Raw genomic sequence first — 24,592 nt, 5'->3', positions numbered from 1 at the left:
TTCTGAAAAATCAGTATGAAAACGGCAATCTAACAGATAAAAAGAGCAAAGAGCATGTTTACAAGGCAAACAGCCGAGAAGCAACTACAAAAGGGAAGAAGTGCAAATCTAAACATCACTTTTACCAGAAAACTGGATATTTTACATAGATAACTTAGACATCCATATCCAAATAAACACGCAAAATTTTTGTATAAGGATGTCCACTGCAATGTTTTTTATAAGAGCAAAAAATATTAATTCAAAGTGTTTATCCATGTAGCTCTAATTAAATAAACAACAGTATGAATACATGAAGTCCTATACAGCTGTTGAAAAGAATGAGTCAATTTTCTATGTGATGATTTGGGGAAACACCCAAGATACACTGAGGTGAAATCAAGTTGCAGAACAGTCAGGGAAAACCTATTTCCCATCTAGTATCTTCTTACCTGAGCTAAGGGGAGTGGGTTTGGGGAGAGGAAGTGGAGTTCAAGGCAACCTAAGCTGAACAGTCTTACTCTCCAGAAGGTAGGAAATATCAAATACAAACTCTGACTACTTCAGTTTTGTCTGAGGCCACTCTGTGTCCATATGTTCTTTTAATTGATAAGCTTTCAACGTAGACAAAACCCTGAAAATAAACACAATTTCCCCTTACGTGTAGATAAAGCTCATCTCTGAAAGTCTGTTAAAGGGCTCGGATCGTGCTGGGTGTGGACACTCGCGAATGTCCACAAACACAGGTCCTTCCTCCTGCGCTCTCAGGGCCTTGTCAGGCCATATAGTGTTGGTTGAAATTAGAAGATATAATCATAAGTTTTTTTAAAAATAAAATTCAAATATTAAAATGTCCGATGTCTATCCAGTTCTATAGTCCCTTACCACAGAAATACTCTAACAAAGTACTAGCAAACTGACTTTTATAAAATGAAGTGAGACTTATAAAAAAGTAGCACCTATAAAAATCATAAAACAGCTATTTTTAGGTCTCTTTAATCCATCTGATTTACTAAATTAGACTTCACCACTACCCACCTCACCAGAAAAAACACAGCTTAGGGGCAGGAGCCTATTTTAGCAATCACTCTCTCTCTAAACACCTCCCTCTTTGCTTAAGCCATAGCAATGAACAAGTATTTTTTAATTTTGGACAATGTTTATTTTCTCTGTATCTATATATGCCAGGAACACATAAATCAACTAGAATTTAAAAGTATCTACTGGTCTTAATTAGCCTCTAGTAAAATAAGAAAATGTATTTACAAATAGGACATTCCTCAATAGTGTTATGCTTTCATGGAAATTTCTATATGTAAACTTGAGCTGTTTTATGTACTATTTTCAGTTAAGAGTTTCCACTTTAAAATTACTTTTTAAAAAAAATGGAATGGAAACAGTTATCTTCTGGCTAGGACCTCAGAACAAGCGCAACACACATCAGCAGCTGAGTACTAGAGCAAAAACTGTACCAAATCCCACCCCATGTTTAACCCCTCGGTGGCCAAAGACACTGAGCAGCTGCCCACCCTGGGCAAAACAAAACTGGGCTACTGAGTCAGAGCTCTGCTAAGTCAGCCGGGAAGAGCCCTTTCGCAGAAAGTAACTGGAAACAATGCTTTTTGCTTTTCGTGTTTCAGAGGACTTATTCGCCTCCTCAATTTACCATTGAGAACAATGCTAAATAATACCAAAGTTATGGGGCTGACCCTTGAAGACAACCAGTTTTACTCCAATTGGTCACAAAAGGCCAAAGTCATAAAAAATAAGAACAGTGCACTGAAGAAGTTCAAAATAATCTAGGAGAGAAGTAAATATGGCACATGTAAAAGTAAAAGTGGCCATGAATTGATAATTACTGAGGTTGAGTGATAGATACGAGAGCTTTTATACATTTCTACTTGCTTCTATTTTAGGATTTGCCATAACAAGCATTTAACTTATATATTACATCAGTATTTTCCCACTATAATGAATATTTGTGATAGCAATGACTCTGGGTGTAAGTTAAGCAACAGTTTACAGATGACTTTTTAAAGCAGCATAAAGGATAAAACATATCTAAAGCTCTCAAACCATCCACTCTTCAACAACTCTCAGCACAGGAAAGCAGTAAAATAATCCACTCGGTATGCTGGGAGGGCAAACACAATTTCCCATATTCCTCAGATCTGCGTCATTTCCTCCACCAACTACAACTAATAAACCTTCCCTGGTAGACGTCAGCTGTAGTAAGTCGGTTGAGTCATCCTGTTTCTGTATGTGCTGAAGGAATTTTCCAGTGCTGTTAACCAATTTATTATCTTCGGTCAGAACCTTAAACACTCTAGCTCACGCTAGGTAGATTTAATTTACCTTAGTTCATCTTTGGGGAGTCAAATTCAATTGCTTATTTATAACTTTGGAAAAGATGAAAAAAGTAGATACTACTTTTCTCTGTGTTTTCTAGAATTATGCCATGGAATTGCATGCTTATATACAGGATTGATTCTTTAGGAAATAAAAGTTTTTAAAAAGTGGTTCCCGCTTACGCCAAACACTCTTAGTAGCAAATATCTGTAAAACAGCAACATTATCAGTGTTACATATTTAGTATTAGTGGTATCCTTGGAAGCACATAGAGTAAAACGGCAAATGTCCACCTTCCCATTTCTCGCTCCCCAATTCTCCTCCCTTTTCCCAGATGTACCACAGTGAACAGTCAAGTGTGAATACTTTCTGGTCTTTTTATATATATTTATACCCTCTTAAATATATATACACATACATCATATTGGTAGGTTTTAGGAGATCATATTGGGAGAAGGCGATGGCACCCCACACCAGTACTCTCGCCTGGAAAATCCCGTGGAAAGAGGAGCCTCATAGGCAGCAGTCCATGGGGTCGCAAAGAGTTGGACACGACTGAGCGACTTCACTTTCACTTTCAGGCATCGGAGAAGGAAATGGTAACCCACTCCAGTGTTCTTGCCTGGAGAATCCGAGGGACGGGGGAGCCTGGTGGGCTGCCGTCTATGGGGTCACAAAGAGCCGGACACGACTGAAGCGACTTAGCAGCAGCAGCAGGAAATCATATTATACATGTTCTGCAGCTTGCTTTTGAGTAACGTAAGAAGTCTTGAAGACCTTTCAATATATAAAGCTCTACTTCATTCTTTTTAATGGTTATATAATACTTCAAAACATGAACACACAATTTTAGCATTCCTTTAGGAAAGGTAATTAAGGGCCTTTCCAACATTTGTTACTATAATGCTGCAACAAACATCTCTGTACCCATATTTAGTAGGACGAAGTAAAAAAAAAAAAGAAATCTCTAGGTCTAAAGGCATTCACAAAAAGCCTTTACCAATTTCAATTCTATCAAAAGCACATAGTACATATTACTAATTGCATAGCATAGTAGTTAGCGATTCATACAATGTTACCATCACTAATGTACAATGTTACCATCACTAATAATATAACAATACTTAAGATATACCAAAAAAACCCTTTTTTTTGCCAGAATGTCAGGCCCCAAAATATGTCTCATTGCTTTTATTACCTATGTAATGAGACTGCACATCTTTTCAAGTTATTTCTTCTTTTTCAAACTCTTTTTGTCTAGTTGATTTTAGGAGCTCTTTATACTATCGATTATTAATCCATTATATCACAGTAAGATTAAGAATGTGTTATAGGTTATTTGCTTCCCTTTCTTCTAGGTGTACAAAGCCAGATTTGTAAGGGTCTATTTCCATTTAAATATTTATTTATTAGACTGTTAGCTAAAGAGTTAACAGAACTGTAAACCACAGAAAAATAGATCTAAAATCCCAAGAGCAATTAAAAATAACATCCAATGACAATGTGAAATATTATTAGGAGAGTACTCTCGTTTTCTTTAATGCTATAACTAACACACTATCTTCTTCCAGGAATAAGCTGGAAGAACTGAAGGGTAACCATAAACCCTTGATTTTCTTTTGACAATTTGACTTCAGCTCTATTACTCTGGAACTATTTGTTATTGTCATAATTGTTACGGACTAAAAGGAAGTAAAAAAATTAAATAAAATGTCTTCCAAGCCTAAAAATTTAGGTGGGAAGGCCTTTATATATTTGCATGTGTGTGCGAGTTCATCTTGACTTCTCTTACAGAAGAAACTATTTGGTTTGAATGTATCTTTGCAAGAAGCTATTATCACCTAGGTTTCTTTTTTAAGAAATTATACTTTTTTAAAGGAAGTATTTTACAATAACTAGGGGTAACAAAAATTCCCAAAACATACTAAAATGTCAACATAGGTGTCAAGAGTATAAAAGTTAGTCTCAAAAAAAAAAAAGTTAGTCTCATACTTTTGTAATACACTGCTGCTGCTAAGTCACTTCAGTCGTGTCCGACTCTGTGCAACCCCATAGACGGCAGCCCACCAGGCTCCGCCGTCCCTGGGATTCTCCAGGCAAGAACACTGGAGTGGGTTGCCATTTCCTTCTTCAATGCATGGAAGTGGAAAGTGAAAGTGGAGTCGCTCAGTCGTGTCCGACCCTTAGCGACCCCATGGAATGCAGCCCACCAGGCTCCGCTGTCCCTGGGATTTTCCAGGCAAGAGCACTGGAGTGGGGTGCCATTGCCTTCTCTGTAATACACCACAAAATAGTAAATATTTATAAAATATAACATAAAAGTACTTTTAACACAAAAAGCTCAGGAGAACCAGTCATGAATTTTTAAAGCAAATAATTCAGTCATATGCTAGACTGCCCCACACAGAGCTCCCACACTAATCTGGAGTGGAATTACCACTGGACGACTTTCGGCCACACTGGCCTCACTTGCTTACTTCTCGCTTTACCAACGGCTGCCGAGTTCCCTTATCATACATACAGGTCAATGCACCGGGAGGAAAAAGTTTAAATACAACAGGGCTAAGAATGATGTGATCGTAAGATATGAATGAAAGACAAAGCCCTGAAGATGATTAAAACGAAGGGCCAGTAAGCACAATGTAAATAGATCTCTTAAGTCTCTATGAGACAAAGGAGTTAAAATAGCCAAAAGAATCTCCAAAAGACATTTAAAATAAGTAAAGACCAAGGGAAAAGATAATTCCCCAAAGAGGAGCTGCAGCTAATTAACAAACATTTTAAAAGGTCACCTTAACTAATCAAATAAATGCAAATTAACACATAAACTTTCACCTAAAAAAAACACCAAAAAATAACATGAAAGTTTAGTCATACATTGCTCATCCTCCAGTTAACGGCCACAACCCTTCTGGAGTTTAGCAACATGTATCAAGAACTATAAAAATTCTCTTATCAATGACATGTGTGTTACCTATGGTTTGCTTCAAAATACTCCCACAAAGGGAGAGGAAAGTAGGAGGGAAAGGGACAAATCTTCCTTATAAAATTCCAAGTAGTATTAGATTTATCATCTCTGGGAGGTGAAGCTTATCCCTCCCCGACCCTTGAACGTGGACTAGACTTCCTGACTCCCTTCTAAAGGACAGAGTTCAGAGGAGAAGGTAACTTTACAGTAGAAAAACCTTTCAAACACTCTCTTAACCACAAGATCAAGGTAAGCCTACAAAACAGAGGAGACAAGCTAATATTACTTCCAGGCGATCCTAGGAAAGTCCTTATAAATGATAAAAAGAAATAGACTATTACTGATTTTACTTATCTTAAATTAGAAGTATTGAGTAATATAATATTTTCTTTATAATTCTATTTATTTATTTATTGGCTGAGTCACACAACCTATGGGCTCTCAGTTCTTCAACCAGGGATCCAACTAGCATCCCCTACAGTGGAAGCATAAAGTCTTAACTACTGGACCATCAAGGAAGTCCTGGGTAACGTACTATTAATTCCACCAACACTTATTGTCCTCCAGAAACATTTTGGGATCACCCTCCTTGAAATCCTACCAAGAAATTTATAAATTAATATTACTTTGAGGCAGGTACTATGTATTAGGCTTCCCTGGTAGCTAAGATGGTAAAGAAACCGCCTGCAATGCAGGAGACCTGGGTTGGATCCTTGGGTGGGGAAGATCCCCTGGAGAAGGCAGTGGCTACCCAAGGCATTTCTGTCCTTCCATGCAAACATTTTAAACAACAAAATGTCAGCTTATCCTTGGATTCAACCTTGGATTCAATCCTCTCTTAAAAAAAAAAAATCAAAACAAAAGAGAAAAACAAGAGCAATCAGTTCTAAGAACCCCAAAATACCAAAACTTGACTTATCCTTTATTTTTCTCAAGATTGAATTATAAAAAATATGTACCCTTATTTAACCTCCCTACTCTTGCCAATCTCTCATTTCCTCTCTTCTTCAATAAAGGTTAGTTCCCTGCTCCTGCTTCCAAGAGCAATATTACTAAGAAATTCAAATCCCTTATAAGAAATGAGTCAGTAACCCAGTATGCTCAACATGAAATTCCTGTGGGTAAGGGGGGGAAGTACGTAGAATTACTTTGTGCCCAGAATTTAAATCTAGGGGAGACGTATTCTACATTAAAATGACTATACCAGTTCTGTTAAGGTTATCAGATGTTTTTTCTTCTTGTTTTCCTAATTTTCTATGTTTTACTTTTAAAATGGAATCACATGTTTACATATGGGTATGCAAATTTGTCACATGTATGTAAACACATACACATGTAAACAAAAGATTCTATCCAAAATAAATACTAAAGGTTGATGCCAAACTTCCTTGCATTAATAACTTAAAAGATAAATTTTCTTCTATAGACACTCGCAAATCATTTAAAACCATAAGAATTTAGTATTCAAAAATGATATAACTGGTTGCCTCTGGAAAGGGGGCCAAAGTGTCTAAGGGACAGAAGTAGTAAGAAACCTTTTCACTGTATATTGCCTTTGTGTCTTCTGAGTGATTCAAAAAATATTAACTTTTCAAAAGAATAACTTTACTACAAGCATCCTGTTCTTCCCATACCAGAACCATTTGCTCTAGGGACAAATAATTACATCTCGACTTTTCTCTTGAACTGAACATGCTAAATTATCTTAAGCACTATCTGACCTTCCATCATCACTGAATTTGTTAGCTAGCATTAATACATAAAAAATCATATTTTAAACTCTGTAAATATATGTGTTACAAAATAAACCAAATCCCATTATCAGTGAGAAATAACCAAGTATATAAACAGACCATACAATGGATATTTCTAAAGTCAGCCTTAGCCCTAAATCTGAGGTAGTATACTAAAGACTAAGAACCACTGATCTAGATATATAAAAACTTGTCTCTGGATTAAGATACATGAAAACTTTTCTCTGGATTAGAAAATACATAAGACTATACCCTCTGGCTCAGGGTGTAGCCAGTTTTCAATGTTTTACCTTTCTTTTCCTCCACTCATCCTCTGGTGGAAGTATTAACAGTTAAAGAGGATCAAAACGTTATAACAACGGAGTATGTATCACAAACTACTAATGTTGCTATAATGTTTTGGTAACATCTGGTAAATTGAATTTAAAATAAAAGCAAATGGGAATTCATTTTAAAAATACACATATAACAAGGAAAATAAAGGAAAACAGATGAGGACTAGACTAGGTTTTTTTTAAGGTGTTTTCTCAAGACTCATTCAGAACCAAAGACATCTGGATACATTTCATAGATGGCAAGCAGAAAAAAGAGGGAAGAGGGAGAAGAGATTTAAGAGATAATATTAAAACTCAGTAAACAGGAAAACAATTCCTTTTTCTAGAATTTTCTGAACATACCAACCACAAAGTGTATTATATATCAAAACTTGAATTACAAATAAATGAGGAGGGGATCAACAGTTTAATAAATGCTAGGAATGTACAAAGTACATGCTAGGAATGCCTTCTAGCAGTTAAGGGGAAAAAAAAACCCTAAGTGATTCTAGAAGACAAATTTAGGTGAGTATTTGATCTTTAATGGCAGAACAATGAAAAATATCAACAAACGTACAACATAATATATGCATTAAGAAATCTCAGATGTAATTACAACAGCCAAAGAAGAGGGGGAAAACATCACACTCCACTAATACAATGAGCAAAGATTTCTTAATGACATGGAGCATGTACAAACAGATTCTTAAAGTGGGAACTGCACTGGAGATTACACACTATAATTTTCATGGCAATATGAATTCAGAAATTAAAAAATGTTCATGCCCTTTGAATAATTCCACTTCTAAGGTTCTTATCATTTTTTAAAAAATCTGAAATACAAAGACCTATGTACTAAGATGGTTATCACAGTGAAAAACTGGAAACAATTTAAATGTCTGGCTGGCGTCTCAGTGGTAAAGAATCTGCCTGCCAACGGAGGAGATGTAGGAGACATGGGTTCAATGCCTAAGGTGGGAAGATCCCCTGGAGGAGAAAATGCATACCCACTCCAGTATTCGTGCCTGGGATATCCCATGGACAGAGGAGCCTGGTGGCATGCACTCCATGGGTCTGCAAAGAGTTGGATGTGACTTAGCAACTAAACAAGAGCAACAACAAATGTCTGGCTAAAAGGAAATGCTTAAATTAAGATACATACTGTGAAGTATTACGCAGCCAAACGCTTCATTTTCTTTCATGACGACATGGGGAAATAAACACAACGTAATAGTAAAATGTATTAAAAAGGACACAAAATTAAGCAAAGTACATGCATATATTTAAAAAGCACAAAAAAACACACTTGAAAAAGTTGAAAGAAAACATATGAAAACTAACATCGGGAATCTGAGTGACAAGATTTTACTTTTCATTTCGTATATTTTATCTTTCAATATCATAGAATTTTTTTTTTTTTTTTTTTGCCAAACTGCAAGGCATGTGGGATTTTAGTTCCCCGACCAGGGATCAAACTAGTACTTTCTGCATTGGAAGCCGGAATCTTAACCACTGGACCACCAGGAAAGTCCTTCTCAAATAATGTGAAGTCCCCATCAAATAATAATTATATATTAACTCATTACAAATCAGGAAAAATGCTGAATGCAGCAAAACCAAGGAAAACTAACTCCAGTTTTTCAATAGTAAAAAGTAAACAAAACTTCAGGAGATGGTAGGGATATGGTTACAGTTTAAGAAATTTTAGAGCTATCAATCAAATGCTATATATAGACATTGTTTGAATCCGGAAGCAAACAAACCTAGCAGAAGGACAATTATGACACAAACAAAAAGGAACTCTGAACACTGACTGGATTAAATGTCATTTAGGAAATTACCCTGCATTAAATTTTTTAACATAACTATAATGTCAATTGTCACATCTGAAAGACTCTTTATCTCTGAGAGATCTCACTATGTATTTCCAGTTGAAGAGATTTTTATGCCTGGGGTCCAGGTGAAAATAACCCTGCAAAAAGGGAGGTATGGATGAAATAAAAGCCATAAGTTCAGTAACTGCTGAAGCCAGCTGATGGATACATACAGATTCATGACCTGTTAGTACCAAAAATTTCAAGCATACCTCAGTTTTTTAGAAATACATTTTTATAGACAAATGAAAATTCTTCTGATTTCCCCCCCATGCAAACAGAGGGCTCTTCTTGAGAAAACAGGTATAACCAAGCCTAATTCAAGGTCAGAGAATGAAAACTATCTTTCCACTGTAATTTTAAGAAGGTGATTTATGATAAAATCACTTTTTCAATTAGTCTTTACAGTGATCAAGACAATGTCAAAATTCTTCCCACCTAAAAGTTAGAAATAAAAACCCACAGCAAGGGCAAAATACAAAGTAACAATTTAGAATGCATGCAATTTGTTTTCACAATACAGAAAATAGAGATGCTGTCAGTGAAATGAGGAACTCAGAATATTTTATACATTTTTACCTAAAAAGCATCAATGCTATTAACACTCCAAAGTTATAAAATCAAGAGAGTAAAACATACCAGAAACGGCTGAAACTGCCCCCCCCCCCCCCCAGACATTCAGGAAGATTACCTTTGCATTTACTCTTTATTTTTAACCTTAATCCCCAACTACAGGAATAATTGCTCAACTCTAGAAATAATTTTTCTACAAACTGCTTTCTGAATCTACTTTTGCCCAGTAGTCAATTAGAAAACTGATCAACCAGATAAGGAAAGCTATTCCAAAACTCTGGCTACCTTTTATATTAAACAGTGAGAACAAAATATCTGCCTATCAATTTCAGTAATATTATATCATACACTAACACGTACAGTTAGAAGTTCAGAGTACTTTTATCAGATAACTCAACATCTTAATGTAATAAGGTGCTCAAATTCCCACAGATGCGTTTTTGCAACATGCTCATTTGCTTTATTCTTTTATCAGAAATGGATCTCAATCAAACAGTCATATCTTAAATAGTTATGCCTGCAGCTTTCTAACTACTTTCATATCTTAACAATAGCCTTTCCAACAAGTTAAGCAATAAAATTATTCCTCTTTTAAAATGAGGACAATAAGTTCAGATAAGTGAGCAATTTGACCATGATCACATTGCCATCCAGAATGAGAGAGACCTCGGACAGGAAGTCATAATGTAAATGCCTGACCAAGACTCATTGCACATCTGTCGGATATAACCAATCATGAAGGTTATACTTGTTTCACTCTCATAAAGACAACTTTAGAGCACTACAGAAATTAGATAACCATCAATTAACTTCCTAATGCTTCTCTCTAGTTACATACTTTTCTCTTAAACTACATTTGCAAGTCTGATTCTCTGATGGGAAGTGGGCAAGGAGAAAGGATGCAGTTTCAAGTTCAAATTAGTCAATCGGCATTTGGTAAAACCTAGGCTAAAATGCTGCCTGGGAGATTAAAGTCATTTTAAAATGTAAATGTTGAAATAAATCCATTATATTCCTTAAATACCACAATTCTCTATGCTTAGGAGTTAAAACTTCCTGAGTTCAATCATGACAAATTTTTAAAATTCACATTAATAGCCAAGTAATTACAGTTACAAATTCCTAATACTACTCCCTACTTGATACAACAGGGTGACCCTATACTGTGTGTAAACAAAGAATGTTGCCTGCCATTCCAGTTCTTTAAGGATCAAATCATTAGCCACAACAGCTGCTGATCTATAAGTACACAATGAAAGAATTCAGGGTGATACATTCTGTGTTTTGGATTTATGGACCCTTAGACAGGCTTTCCTGGTAGCTCAGCTGGTAAAGAATCCTCCAGCAATGCAGGAGACCTGGGTTTGATTCCTGGGTTGGGAAGATCCCCAGGAGAAGGGATAGGCTACCCACTCCAGTATTCTTGCCTGGAGAATCCCCACGGACAGAGGAGCCTGGCGGGGCTACAGTCCACGGGGTCGCAAAGAGTGGGACAAGCCTGAGCGACTAAGCAGGGCACAGCGGCACAGACAGAAGAATTCCACTGACCTCAGATTCTTGCATCTTCCCAGGCAAAGAAAAGCACTAAAATGGAGATATCTGATCCATGCAACTTCAGTAACCTTTCAACTGACTGCACATACAGATACCAGCTCCTCCAGTACCTTTGGAATGGTCCCTCAGAGCTAGCTGAGAGCCTATCTTCCATGTTATAGTCCTCAGTAAGACATGGAATAAACTCAACTCACGGCTCTTATGTTGTGCATTTTTTTCAAGTCGACAGGCCCATCCAGAATTAGCTATTTACAAGAGAAAAATAAAATAAAAACCACCTCCGAAAATCTTATTAAAAAACATTTTTACAGGATAACAGAAAGCTTAAATATACTCTTTCAGAGGGCATACTATTCAAAAGGAAGAGATGAGAGTAGGCTAGAAAGAATGACAACAAAATGTTCATCTTTCATCAAGGAGAATGGGAACGTACAGAAAAAACAACGTCAATATGACCAGGAGGCCTGTGCAAGATAGCACAGTATAGATAAGGTCTGTATCAGAGGATGCTAAGTCTTCATTTATTCATATTCAACAAACCACAACTTCGTAAGTGGTACTTTAAAAACTTTGGGGATGCAGCCGTTCTCACTCACTCATTTACAGAGAAAAAAACAATTGAGGCCCTGAGAGTGTCAGTGACTTACCCAAAGTCACCCAGGAGAGCAGAGCTTCAAACCCCTGTCTTCTCTCACTTCTCCTTTCCTGAAAAGGATATATCTAAGTCCCCAGGGGACTAGGTAGCTACCCGAAGAGTTCAGAGGAGGACACAGAAGAAATAAAACGCTAAGCCCTACCTCCAAGCGTTTGCCATCAAGTTAATTACTAATTATAATTCATTCTTAATAATAATATAATCACATACTAGTATATAATTAACAGTCAAAATAAATGTCTCAAACAACTACTGTGATAACCTCTCCAGAGAAAGTTCAAAAGGAGAACTACTTAACTCACTTAACTTCTACACCTTTTATACTAACAGCTGAACTCTTCACAGTTATCAAGAATTTCCTTATCTCCTTAATTACTCTATGTGGTTGCAGCATAGGACTCGGTTAGAGCCCCCTTCCAACCCCCATCCCGGCTGCCATTACTTTTCTGGAAAGTCCCTGCTAATGTGACCCTATTTTCCTGCACCTTAGACACTACTTTTCTTTCCTCTACAACCCTTTTCTCCCCTTACCTGTATCTGATTGTGGGCTTCCCTGACTGTGGGCTCAAACGGTAGAAAGAATCTGCCTACAATGCAGAAGACCCGGGTTAGACCCCTCAGTTGGAAAGATCCCCTGGAGAAGGGAATGGCAGTCCACTCCGGTATTCCTGCCTGGAGAATTCCATGGACAGAGCCCGACTGTATTCTTTCTAGGAACCACCTTAAGCAACACCTGCTAAAAACAGCATGGGATAGCAGAAAGAATATATCTTAGATAAATGACTTAAGTTACCACACTACTGAAAAATGGGTAAGTGAGCCTCTCCGTGACTTCAGTTTCCCCACCTATAAAACAAGAGTGATAATTGAAACTATTTTAATGAGTTGTTCCAAGGATCGGGTGAGAATTTTAAAGAGTGCTTTATAAACTGTAAAATGCTCTGAGCCAATTCAACTCTAAGCCTTTAGATTTGAAATGTATCTTCAACCCTCAACCCCAGTTCTTTGTATACTGCTTTGAGGCGGGGGTGCAGGGCTGGGGTTGAACTCCCCTGGGCCTCAGCTATCACTCCTTTGCATAAAAGTAAAAGAGAAGAAAGAAGTCTTCTGTTCTGAATCTTGGTCCCTCATCTACAAATTTCCCATCCTTCTCCGGCTATTCTTTACTCTTGTACAATCTTAAAGACTCTCTCAAGGCCCACGGGTAAAATTTATTATAAACAGCCAAACAAAGGAAAACTCTGCAATTGAATCATCTTTGTTTATGTTCAGTATCTTAACCCAAAGTTTCATATTCTGAAAATGTTCTCTGAAATTTCTACTCGAGTACTACTTAATCACATTCTGAATAAAATTTTTTTTAATTCAGGAAAAAAACACTGCTCCATAAGTTAGACACAGAAAAATTTAACAGATGCTATAAAAATTCCATATTCTGTGACCGCCCCCTCCCAATCATAGAGGATACAAATGTTAAGAAACCAGTTTTCAATAGCTCTATTACAAAATACAAGCATAAAAAAAAAAAAAAACAAGCATGTTCTGAAATTCTGAAGTACATCACAAGTAAAGTTAAATCTGCAAATGATTTGTTGTTATTGTTCAGTCGCTAAGTTGTGTCCAACTCTTAGTGACCCCATGGCCTGCAGCACACCAGGCTTCCAGTCCTTCACCATCTCATGATGACAGGGAAAAAACGCTTAGAACCACTGTGATACAGAAAACAATGTTATTAAAAAATGAAACTCGATTCACAACCATAAAGCCTGTGCTCCACAAGAGGAGCCACTGCAATGGGAAGCCCGCGCACTCTAACTAGAGAGTGGTCCCCACCTCTGTAACTTGAGTAAATCTACTCACAGCAATGAAGACGCACAGCAGCCAAAAAAGAAATCAATCTTTAAAAAATGCAATTTGAATAAGCACCACAGGAAAAAAAGGAAGTCTTCAAAATTTCAAGCAAGTCAGTTTCTTCTACATTACCTCTGCCAGGAGTACAAAGCAACAACAATATGTTAAAAAAAAATTAGTTTTTTAAAAAGTATAAGCTAAAACAAGATAGCAACCAGAACACATCCTCTAAAACTTCTTTTACCAAGAAGATGCTTACTGTATCCCTAACTTGATTTGAAGCATCTTTACCACTGTTAAAATTTGAAAGTGCTGCACCTGCAATACTTGTCAATGAGTGCAGTCAAGCATAAACCAGCTTTATTCTGTATTTTTACAAACTTGAGACTCACATCTGTGTTCTGACTTAAATTTAAAAAAGGAAATGAAAATTCAATATGAAAATAACGCAACAAAAAGGTAACTTTCTTCAAACAAAAGCACTCAAATTTGAAACGTTATAAACAAAATATAAGCCTTACTATAAACCTTAAAACTGGTTTTAGTTTAGAAAAATATACCCTTTCTTTTTAAAATTTTTAAAGCAATCACATTTCTACTTTTACAATTCAAATACAGAAGTTTAAAAAAAACCACAGAAGTAAAAAAAAAAGTACTCTTTCTTCTCAGAGGCTACCTCTATTTAAAAAACCCTCATGGAGGAGCATCCCTGAGTGGCTTAGTGATAATTCACCTGCCAATGCAGGAAACATGGATTTGCTCCCTAATCAACGGAGATTCCACATGCAGAGAGGTCACAAGCCCGTGTACCGCAACTCCTAAAGCCCGACTCTAGAGCACATGCTCTGCAAGAGAAGCCGCTGCCATGAAAAGCCTGTGCGCCACAACTGGAGAAGTCCCTGCTCACCGCAGCTAGAGAAAGCCTGTGTGTAGCAAGGAAGACCTGGCGCAGCCAAAAATTTTTTAATTATTAAAATAAAAAACAAACAACCCTCAAGTAAATTTTCTAGGATTGCAAGTATATATATGCTGTATATACTTGCTGAACTACGATTAAAATCACATTTCAAGTCATTAAAATGTAAAGATGTTTCTTTACATAATTAAGACTGGTTGGTTGGCTATTTAAAGCCATGGTTCACTACATTATTTATAATGGTGAAAACTGGAAACTACATTCATGTTCAATGTTATGTGAAAACTTCAAGTAAACCAGTTTATTCAAAATGTTTTATAAGATGCAGCCAGTTAAAATCAAGTTTAGTTATTTTCTAAGGCCATGGTAAAAAGATCACTATGCTGACCCCACTCCCACCCCTCAAAAAGAATACAAGCTTATATGAGTATTACATCTCAGTTTTACCAAAGATGAATTTTAAAAGTTAAAGACTGGAAGGAAATATGTGTACAGGATTGTAACTTTTGTTGTTGGTTTTATATATTACTATCCTTTGAAGCTTTTCAGTAACAAGCATGTTTTTTTCTTTTTTTTTAAAGGAGGGACTACTAGACATGCATATCCAATTTAGGTTTAAACAGAACAAAACAATTTCTGAAAGTACTTCCAGTAGCATAATCTGACAGCTAAAACAAGTAGCTTTGCTTATTATAGCTCCCATGATTCTGTAAGACAAAAAGACTAGTCAACGTTGTGACATAAAGTGTATGAATTCTGGGCCAAAGAAAAGGGAGTTTGAATCCCACAGGTCCCAAGCGGCTTTACCTTAAGCAACTTATTAACCAGAGCCTGTTTCCTCCAGTGTAAACTGGGGGTGACAACGTCTGACTTGGAGGGCTTATGTGCAAGCTAAACATATAGTATGTAATGGAAGTCAAGAGACTAGCATATAGACTCCATGAACAGTAATGTCATTGCTACTGAGATTCAGACAGGCAACTGTTTTAATTTCACAAATAATTTTCAGCCTTCTTTTAAAATCGCTTAAAAAAAAAAATAAAATCGCTTTGAAGTGCCCAAACTGTTACTTTACTGTAGGATCTACTACCATGTGCATACAACCAATTCAGATGGTTAGCCCTTGTTATGTGGACGAAAATATGAACACGAACGTAAGCACACACCAAAAGAATACCTTTGCTTATAAGCTCGTAGTATACTTGCCTAAGAAGTTTTACAATCTTAAAAAAGTTCTAATATAAGCCACAATATAACTGTCGGGAGTGCTTACTTTCTGCAAAATCTTTACAACTCACATATTAATATATCAATATTAATTACAATGTAATTGTAAAAAAAATGTAATTAATGTCTACATTAATTATCAATGTAGACAACTTAGTATCTTTTATTGAAGTTTTTGTTCTAAGTCTTATTAAACTATATGGGAAAAGATTTTTACAAATACTGCCTTTTAGCAATGCACTGCTTTTTACAGATACAGTTAAAGTTGATATTTTTCTTCATTTATTTATCCCATCAACAAGCCTACTGTTGTTAATCGGTCCTCCCCGACCTCATGGGCCTCCCAATCAAATAAGCCAAATAGCCACAGACAACTGAACGTGAAAAGTGAAGCGAAAAGAGCCACACAGGGTTATTTACAAAAGCCCAAGATGGGTTACGACAGAGCTCTGCTAAAGATCATGTGTGACCAGAGCTTCCACAGGTAAATATAGCTATTCAGGTTTCAAGGCTAGGAAGAGAAGAAAGACACGCAGTACTTCTCTAGATGAAGTATCCTCACCACCCCAAACCAAAGTGAAAGTGAAAGCTGCTCAGTGTATCCAACTCTGTGCAACCCCATGGACTAGTCCATGGAATTCTCTGGGCCAGAATACTGGAGTGGGTAGCCTTTCCCTTCCCCAGGGGATTTTCCCAACCCAGGGATCAAACCCAGGTCTCCTGCATTGAAGGATTCTTTACCAGCTCAGCCACAAGGGAAGCCAAGAATACTGGAGTGGGTAGCCTATCCCTTCTCCAGCGGATCTTCTTGACTCAGGTATCCAACTAGGGTCTCCTGCATTACAGTCGGATTCTGTAGCAACTGAGCTATCAGGGAAGCCCCCCAAATCAATGCATCGATCAAATTCAGTACTTTTAACTCATTTGGAAAGGGTCTTATAGTGAGAAATCTGTTCAGTTTATGATGATCCCATGGTAGTCCAAATATTATAACACCCAAATCAATGAAGAAAATGTATGAAGAATTCAAATAAGTATATGAGAAGGTAGAAAAGTGACAGATTCTGGGTGTGTGGAATGCAAGGTAATGCCTAAGGAGGAGAAAATACCTCAAATTTACTTTAAACCAGGTAGGCTCTGAAAACTCAATGCAACAGAGCAAGAAGACGTAGGAGTCTTTACAGAATGTTTCTTCAGATCATCTACCAATTGTGCAACTTCAGGCACAAAGACCAAAAAACAATGAACTTCATTAAGGACTGGAAATGGGACAGAAAACATTATTTTGCCCTCAACAAAAAAAATGGCTTACTAAAACTAAAGTACTGCATAATCGCTTCTCGGCCTTTTGGCTAAGATCAAGTGTAAAGTACTGCATATAGTTCTAAACAATGTAGGGTATACTGATTAAGAGAACTGAGTCGGGTTCAAATCCAACCTGCTACTCAGTTCTTTCATTTGTAAAGAGGGAGCAGGAACACCTATATCTGAGTTGCTTTACGGTTAACTGAAAAACATGTTAAAAGTTTTTAGCACAGTACCTGACACATGCAGGAGACATACAAGACTTGGGTTCGATCCCTGGGTTGGGAAGATCCCCTGGAGGAGGGCATGGCAACCCACTCCAGTATTTTTGCCTAGAGAATCCCCATGGACAGAGGAGCCTGACAGGCTACAGTCTAAAGGGTGCAAAGAGTTGGACACAACTGTAGCAACTGAGCACAGTCAAAACTATGGTTTTTCTAGTACTTAAGCATGGATGTGAGAGTTGGACCATAAAGAAGGCTGAGAACCAAAGAATTGATACTTTCCAATTGTGGTGTTAGAGAAGACTCCTGAGAGTCCCTTGGACCGCAAGAGATCAAACCAGCCAATCCTAAAGGAAATCAACACTGAGTGTTTACTGGAAGGACTGATACTGAAGCTCTAATACTCTGGCCACGAGATGCAAACAGCCAACTCACTGGAAAAGACCCTGATGCTGGAGAAGACTGAAGGCAGAAGGAGAATGGGCAGCGGAGGATGAGATGGCCTGATAGCATCACTGACTCAGTGAACATGAATTTAAGCCAACTCAAGGAGACGGATGCTTCTGAGCTGTGGTGTTGAAGCAAACTCTTGAGAGTCCCTTGGACTGCAAGGAGATCAAACCAGTCAATCCTAAAGGAAATCAATCCTGAATATTCATCAGAAGGACTGATGCTGAAGCTGAAGCTCCAATATCTTGGCCACCTGATACAAAGAGCTGACTCATCAGAAAATACCCTGATGTTGGGAACGACTAAAAGCAGAAGGGGATGACAAAGGATGAAAGGATTGGATGGAATCACTGACTCAATGGACAAAACTTTGAGCAGGCTCCAGAAAATGGTGAAGGACAGGGAAACCTGGCATGCTGCAGTCCATGGGGTCACAGAGAGTTGGACACGACTTAGTGATTGAACAAAAAGTATAACATGGCTGTTTCCTGGTCCAAACATCAAGAGGTACTGATGTAGGAGAATCAAGGTACAGCCCTACAAAAGGAGACTGAAAATTAGGGTTCTGCCATAAAAAGAACTGGTTTAAAAGAGACAGTACAGGGCTTCCCTGGTGGCTGACTGGTAAAGAATCCATGTGCCAATGCAGGAGACACAGGCTCGGTCCTCCGTCTGGGAAGGCCCCACATGCAGGAGAGCACCTAAGCCTAAGCACCACAACTACTGAACCTGAGGTCTAGAGTCTGGGGGCCGCAGCCACTGAGCCCAACTGCAGCAACTGCTGAGGCCCACATGCCCTAGAGCCTGTGTTTCATGAGAGACACCACCGTAATGAGAAGCCACTGCAATGAAGAGCAGCCCCACTCACCAGAACTAGAGAAAAGCCCAAGCAGCAATGAAGACCCAGCACAGGCAATAAACAAATAAATAAAATTATATATAAGAAGAGACAGTACATTCAACAGTAATACACAGATGTTCAAGTTTATTCATTCAACCATCACATTGAGCACCTGCTTGGCAGTGAAAAGGACAGATGAGGTCCTCATTATCCCAGAGTTTAATTTCTAGGATAGGAGACAGAATAGAAAAACAAAGGAAATTCCAGATAGTGATGTTATAAAGAAAATGAGAGAATGGTGAGATCACTGTGGGAGCAATCTCCTTGAAGAGACAATAGCTGAACTGAGACCTGAATGACATGATGGAATCAGCTACAGGAAGATCTGGGAGAAGATTGAAACCACCAAGAGCAAGTGCAAATGCCCTGAGGCAAGAACCAACCTGGCAAGTCCCTAGGACAATGCTAGTGCGGCTGGAACACAGGAAGAAACTGCTGTGGCCGGACTCCTGGGTACTGACCGAGGCATCTGGATACAAGGTGAGACAGAGGAAGGCCGTGCCCAGACCTCTGCTGCTTGGCAAACCTTGAGAAAGAGGTTGGATTTCATTCTGAATGTGATGAGACTTTCAACAAAAGGGTGACTCGATCTGCCAATTTAAAGGATCCCTCAGGCTGTGGGAAAGCAGATGCACCAAGCCGAAGTGGAAGCAGGGAGACCAGAGGTTTCTGCAGTAGGACAGGTGAGAGGTGGTTAAGAGCTGCCAAAGCTGGGAGCAGTAGAGATGGGAAGAAGTGGACAAATCTAGAATACATATTGAACATGACCATTTAAGGCAAATGTATAAGTTTATGACTAAGGGACCCAAGTGAGTTATTAGTATATTTAGGATACTCTTTAGTAAGTACTTATCCTTTGAAGCTGAGGTGCAGGGAACCTTGCTTCTCTTTTGGCACCACTGATAATGCACTGGACTAAACAGGCACACATCCAAGACTCAGTGTTCATAAAGCATATTAAGTGTATAAAGTAAAATCTTCTAGGACCTTACTGCCGGAGGCCTGGACAGCTGGTCAACATTTGGGACATACAGGAGCTATGGAACAGAACTAAACCCTTACCTAAATCAAATCACTTAAGTGAGCAAAAGCTTTTCAAACTTCCATAGTGTTAACTCAGGCTATTCTGTGCCTGTTTTCCCAAGAGTTAAACAAGCAAAGTCTTAGTTTGTCACACAATGCATACTGATTTCATAAATCTTATAATATCATCATGCGAGATTTGAGAGGAAATCTTTTAAAACCATGATTTTAATCATTATGGTTTGGCAAGAGAATATTACATAAAAGTTAAGGTCCAAGAGTATCTATAAAAATTTTAATCTGTTACTCAAAAATGAAGTGCTAATATGTGAAAAAGTAGGTTACAGAAGAACATGAGGTATGATACCATTTTTGTATAAAATATCTAAATGCAGAAAAGTCTGGAAGGATATAAACCACTGCTGAAATTCTGGTGGTCTCTGGATGGCAAGAATATTGATGACTTATTTCTTTTTTCACTTATCTGTTTTAATCAACATTTTCTCCAATTATCACAAATTATTTCATATAAACAAAAACATTTACGTATAGGTTAGCTTAAAAAGTAAAAAAAGAGAAAGAACTTCAAGAAAACATAATTTCATTTGTTTCGATCAGCAGCATTCCAACTGTGATATTAAGGAAAAAAGATCTCGACTGCACACGCTGAAGGAAGAAATTTGCTAGGAAGAGGTCCATTTTACACCACACAAGGACATAATATACCCTTCAAGGGAGTAGCCTAAATTCCCAAGACTTCCTGGATTTGATAAATGACAATCAATTTAATACATAGCTCTTTCTTGCCGTTTGCTAAAGAAACACCTCAATTAATGAATTCTCTGGAGGAAAAAAAAAAAACTTTAGAAAAACTAAGGACAAAACAGAGGGTTGGTCTTCTGGTCTCATTCATGCGGTGGAAAGGCGCGGAGGGTAGCAGGGCTGGAAGCAGGCTACCCCAGAGGAATCTGCGTGGCGGGTCATCTAAAGTGGAAGGGAACACAGATCTTCTGCAGGCTCCACAGACTGGGCAATGACAACGCCTCCTAAGGGTCTCAAGACTTCCCCTGGAAGGGCTTACGCCGTCCAAGTTATTCCACGCCGCCAACGGTTTCTGACAAAACAGAGGAACTGGAAGATCTCTTTAAACGCGGGTATTACGAGCAAGAAGCTCATCCGACTTTCTCTATGCAAAGCCAAGACATTCTCCTAAGGCCACATCCTCGATTCTGTAAACTAGGGCAACTGAAAACATCCTATTGACTCTCTCCAGCTAACGAACATCACTGTGGCTAAAATCCTAATACCCACACGAACAGACACTTCGGAAAACTGGCTCTAAATGGTTAACACCGGACTTCAGGTACTCCGGTAACCAGTTTATCGCACTTTATCTGTTCCAATAAAGGGTACCACCTATTTACTGTCAGCTCTGGTTCCACGTACTGAACAAACAGAAAAATGGAATCCTTTAAATTCACCAAACAATAAGGGCTAAAAGCTCCCGCTTTCTGGATGGCAGCTTTCTAGTCTCATCCATCACAACAAAGGACGCATCCCGGTGACTACATCAGACCCGGCAAGGGCTGAGAAACAGAGGTAAATGATTCAGTGAAGATTGCAAGGTTTGTGAGGGATTCCTTCCAGCTACGACTCACTCACTCTTCTTTTTACTCCATTATTCGCCTCCACCCGAGTTGACTGCTTGCCCTAAAAATAAAACCACCCGTGGCTACCGTCCACTTCCCTGCCAAGTCCCGACTCTGGTCTCCTGCAGAGAAAGCCAAATCTCAGGCTCTTCACCCCACTCTTTGCCGGAGGACGCGGGCTCGACAGCAGCGGGCTTCTCCCGGTGCAGAGTCGCCAGCCCGGTCGGGGACCCCCCTGAGCCCGAGAAGCAGCCCCGCTCTGCCGCAGCCGCCGCAGCCCGCCAGAGCCCCCAGGAAAAACCGGGGCGAGGGGAAGGTGGGCCGGCAAACGGCGGTGGGAGAAGTGGGAGACACTCACCCGCCCAGACAACAACCGACGGGGCGGGGAGGATGGGGGCCCGGACTAAGCCTCGGCAGAAAGCCCGCCTGCAGCTTCCGGAACGCTGCGGCTGCTCGGTAAGCCGCTGCCGCCGCCGCTCCTGGCCGCCGGCTTCCTCCCCTCCTCTGTTTTGATCCGACTGACCACGTCACTCTAAGCCACGAGACCCGGATCTGCCGGCTCCCGCGGGCGGCGGCGCAACAGATTGCAGCGGCTGGAGACCCGGCAGCCGACCTGCCGCGCATGCGCGCGACCCGCGCCTGCCCAGTGGGTCCGGGGAGGCGACCGCGAGCGTCACGCGGTGCGAGGGGCGCGGAGCACGCGGGTTGCAGTTCCGGTTGGGAGGGGTCGGGCGCGGCGTTGTGTGCGGGAGGGCGAGGCCCGGGTTTGTTGAAGTGGCCCGCGTAGGTTCTGTTTCGTGTGTCGTGGACGTCGTCCGCCGTGTCTCCCTCTGCCTGAGCTGATGGCTTTCCTCACCTGGAGTCTTTAGAATAGCGGGGGTAGCGGTAGGTGGGGGCGCAAGCTGGTGTCTGGTGAGACTTGTAGAGATTGTTTTGGATCACTCAGCCCAGGTGAAAATTGGAGATCGAGGTTTGGTCTTACACGTAAAAAAGTATGACTGACGTGGCAGTTATTGATCCCCTGTCCCGGAGGCAAACTGCCTTCGGAAAGCTGGCTAAAACTCCGTTCAAGAGGAGTGTTAAAGCGAGTGTAGGACTGATAGAGCGATAGTGGGGAACTGGAAGAGGAAAGCTATTGTTAGGCAGTCAGCTCAAACCTTTGTTGCTTTGACCTTCGGGACTGGAATAAGGATGATACGTACGGTCTGAGAACCTCATTTCTTTCTAAACCAAGGTGATGCTTCCTACTCTCTCATTCTTAGTCTCCCCACTAAACAACGGGCCCGAGAAGTTTCCCACTTTGGAAAGACATCGGGCTACTCTGTTGTTTTCTTAGGTCCATGAATGGACAGACCTTTTTTTTTTTTTTTTTTTGGACAGACTTTAATTAAAGCGATACTAGTGGTTAAATGAAAGTGTGAGTTTCAAAGGTTTCTCAGAGGTGCCTATTTGCCTATCGTGCAGGAGAGGTGAAAGTTAGCTGTAAGAAACTGCCTTCCTTATCCTGAATTAACCTTTTCGCCTAACCTGGACTTCTACCTCGGTGTCTGGTTTATCACCTCAACTAGCTGAGTCACTTTCAGCGAATTAGTATAATCTGCGAGAGGTTTTTTTTTTTTTTTATTTAACCTGGTATATCCAGAATATTATGGGGCTTCCCAGGTGGCTCAGTGGTTAAGAACCCGCGTGCCAATGTAGGAGACTTAAAGAGAGGCGGGTTGGATCCCTGAGTCCACAAGGTCCCCTGGAGGAGGGCATGGCAACCCACTCCAGTATTCTTGCCTGGAGAATCCCACGGACAGAGGAGCCTGGGGGGCTACAGCCAATAGGGTCCCAAAGAGTCCCACACAACTGAAGCAACTTAGCAAGCATGCATGCAAAGTATAGGTAAAACATGGAATCAATGTAAAAATTATTAATGAGATATTCATGCTTACCTCGTACTAAGTCTTCAAAATTGGGTGTGAATTTACACTTAGAGCAAGACTCAAGTGTTGGGTGTGGCTAATGTCACCATACGGGACAGCACAGCTCTAGAGCACGTGCACTAAACAGGCCTGGGGGAGTGACCTGGCCCTAAGCGGAGGCAAGACCCAAGGGTAGTCGTTTGGGGATGACAGGCTGCTTATTTTACCCAATCTCCTTGTGCCTTGACTTCTTTTAGAGTAACCTATGTAGGAATAATTGCTGTGACTTTAAAACATTCGTAAAATGCCATGTGGACTTAGAAAATCCTGGTCTAGCCAAAGGTAGGTAAATCGTTAAGGGCAAGAGCTTTTTAATTAAAGTGGGAACACAGGTAAAAATGTCTAGAAAATGAAAGGTTTCTGGTAAACTCACTAAGTATTTCCTAGTTAATTAACATTACAGGTAGGTAGAGTCAAGCTTCTTGAACTCTGCATCTTGAACTCTGTTTACTCAAATTCACAGAATTTTAAGTGGTATCTAGTGACCTAATGAAGTTCAGAGGCTGACTCTGTAACACAGGGTCTTTAATCTGTGGAACACAAAGTTTCATATGCTTGAGTGCACCCATGTGCACATATGTGTTTGAAAGTACAGCTGTGTTTGAGAGCACTGTGCTACAAAATTGGAATGGTACAGAACATTGCAAAATTATCAGTATTTGTTTTATAAAGTAAATTACAGGAAAATCAAGATGTTAGGATCTTTCATAGCTAGCTTTTAAGATAATCCCCAGTGGTTAGTGATTCTCAACTCTGGAAAAAAGACTCCTTCAGCCTTTTGAAAAAGGGCTACTCTGACCTGTAAAATACAGCTGAAGGTGTGTGACTTCTAAGGCTAGGTCATAAAGGCATTGATTACAGCTTTCCACCTCAGTGTCTTGGATTGCCTGCTCTGGAGGAAGCAAGGTTCCATGCTACTCCACTCTAGCAGACCTATATATAAAGACACCCGGGTGGGGAGGAGCAAAAGCCTCCACCAACAGCCTCATCAGTTTACCAGCTGTGTGAGGGACCTGCCTTGACTGGGCTCATCCTGCATCCCCAGTCTAGCATCAGATG

The 24,592-nt window shown here is 39.6% G+C and overlaps 1 protein-coding gene and 1 pseudogene across 2 annotated transcripts in view; one reads left to right on the top strand and one right to left on the bottom strand.

The window, feature by feature from the left end:
- SMIM14 (small integral membrane protein 14) overlaps nucleotides 1–22,203 on the bottom strand; it is a 57,897-nt gene extending 35,694 nt beyond the window's left edge. Inside the window, exon 1 of one of the 2 annotated variants that reach the window (XM_070452005.1) lies at nucleotides 21,925–22,203. In XM_070452005.1, the coding sequence (XP_070308106.1) occupies nucleotides 21,925–22,190 (266 nt within the window). In that variant the 5' untranslated portion in view covers nucleotides 22,191–22,203. The remainder of the gene's footprint in view (nucleotides 1–21,924) is intronic. The other variant, XM_020878975.2, reaches the window with a different exon arrangement.
- LOC139030277 (U2 spliceosomal RNA) lies at nucleotides 17,347–17,497 on the top strand (annotated as a pseudogene).
- Nucleotides 22,204–24,592: the final 2,389 nt, after the last annotated feature.

This window comes from Odocoileus virginianus, chromosome 21, assembly GCF_023699985.2.
Source record: "Odocoileus virginianus isolate 20LAN1187 ecotype Illinois chromosome 21, Ovbor_1.2, whole genome shotgun sequence".
In the NCBI taxonomy this organism is placed as follows: Eukaryota; Metazoa; Chordata; class Mammalia; order Artiodactyla; family Cervidae; genus Odocoileus; species Odocoileus virginianus.
Note: the sequence above shows the minus strand (reverse complement) of the source record. Positions and strands in the feature narration are given on the sequence as shown.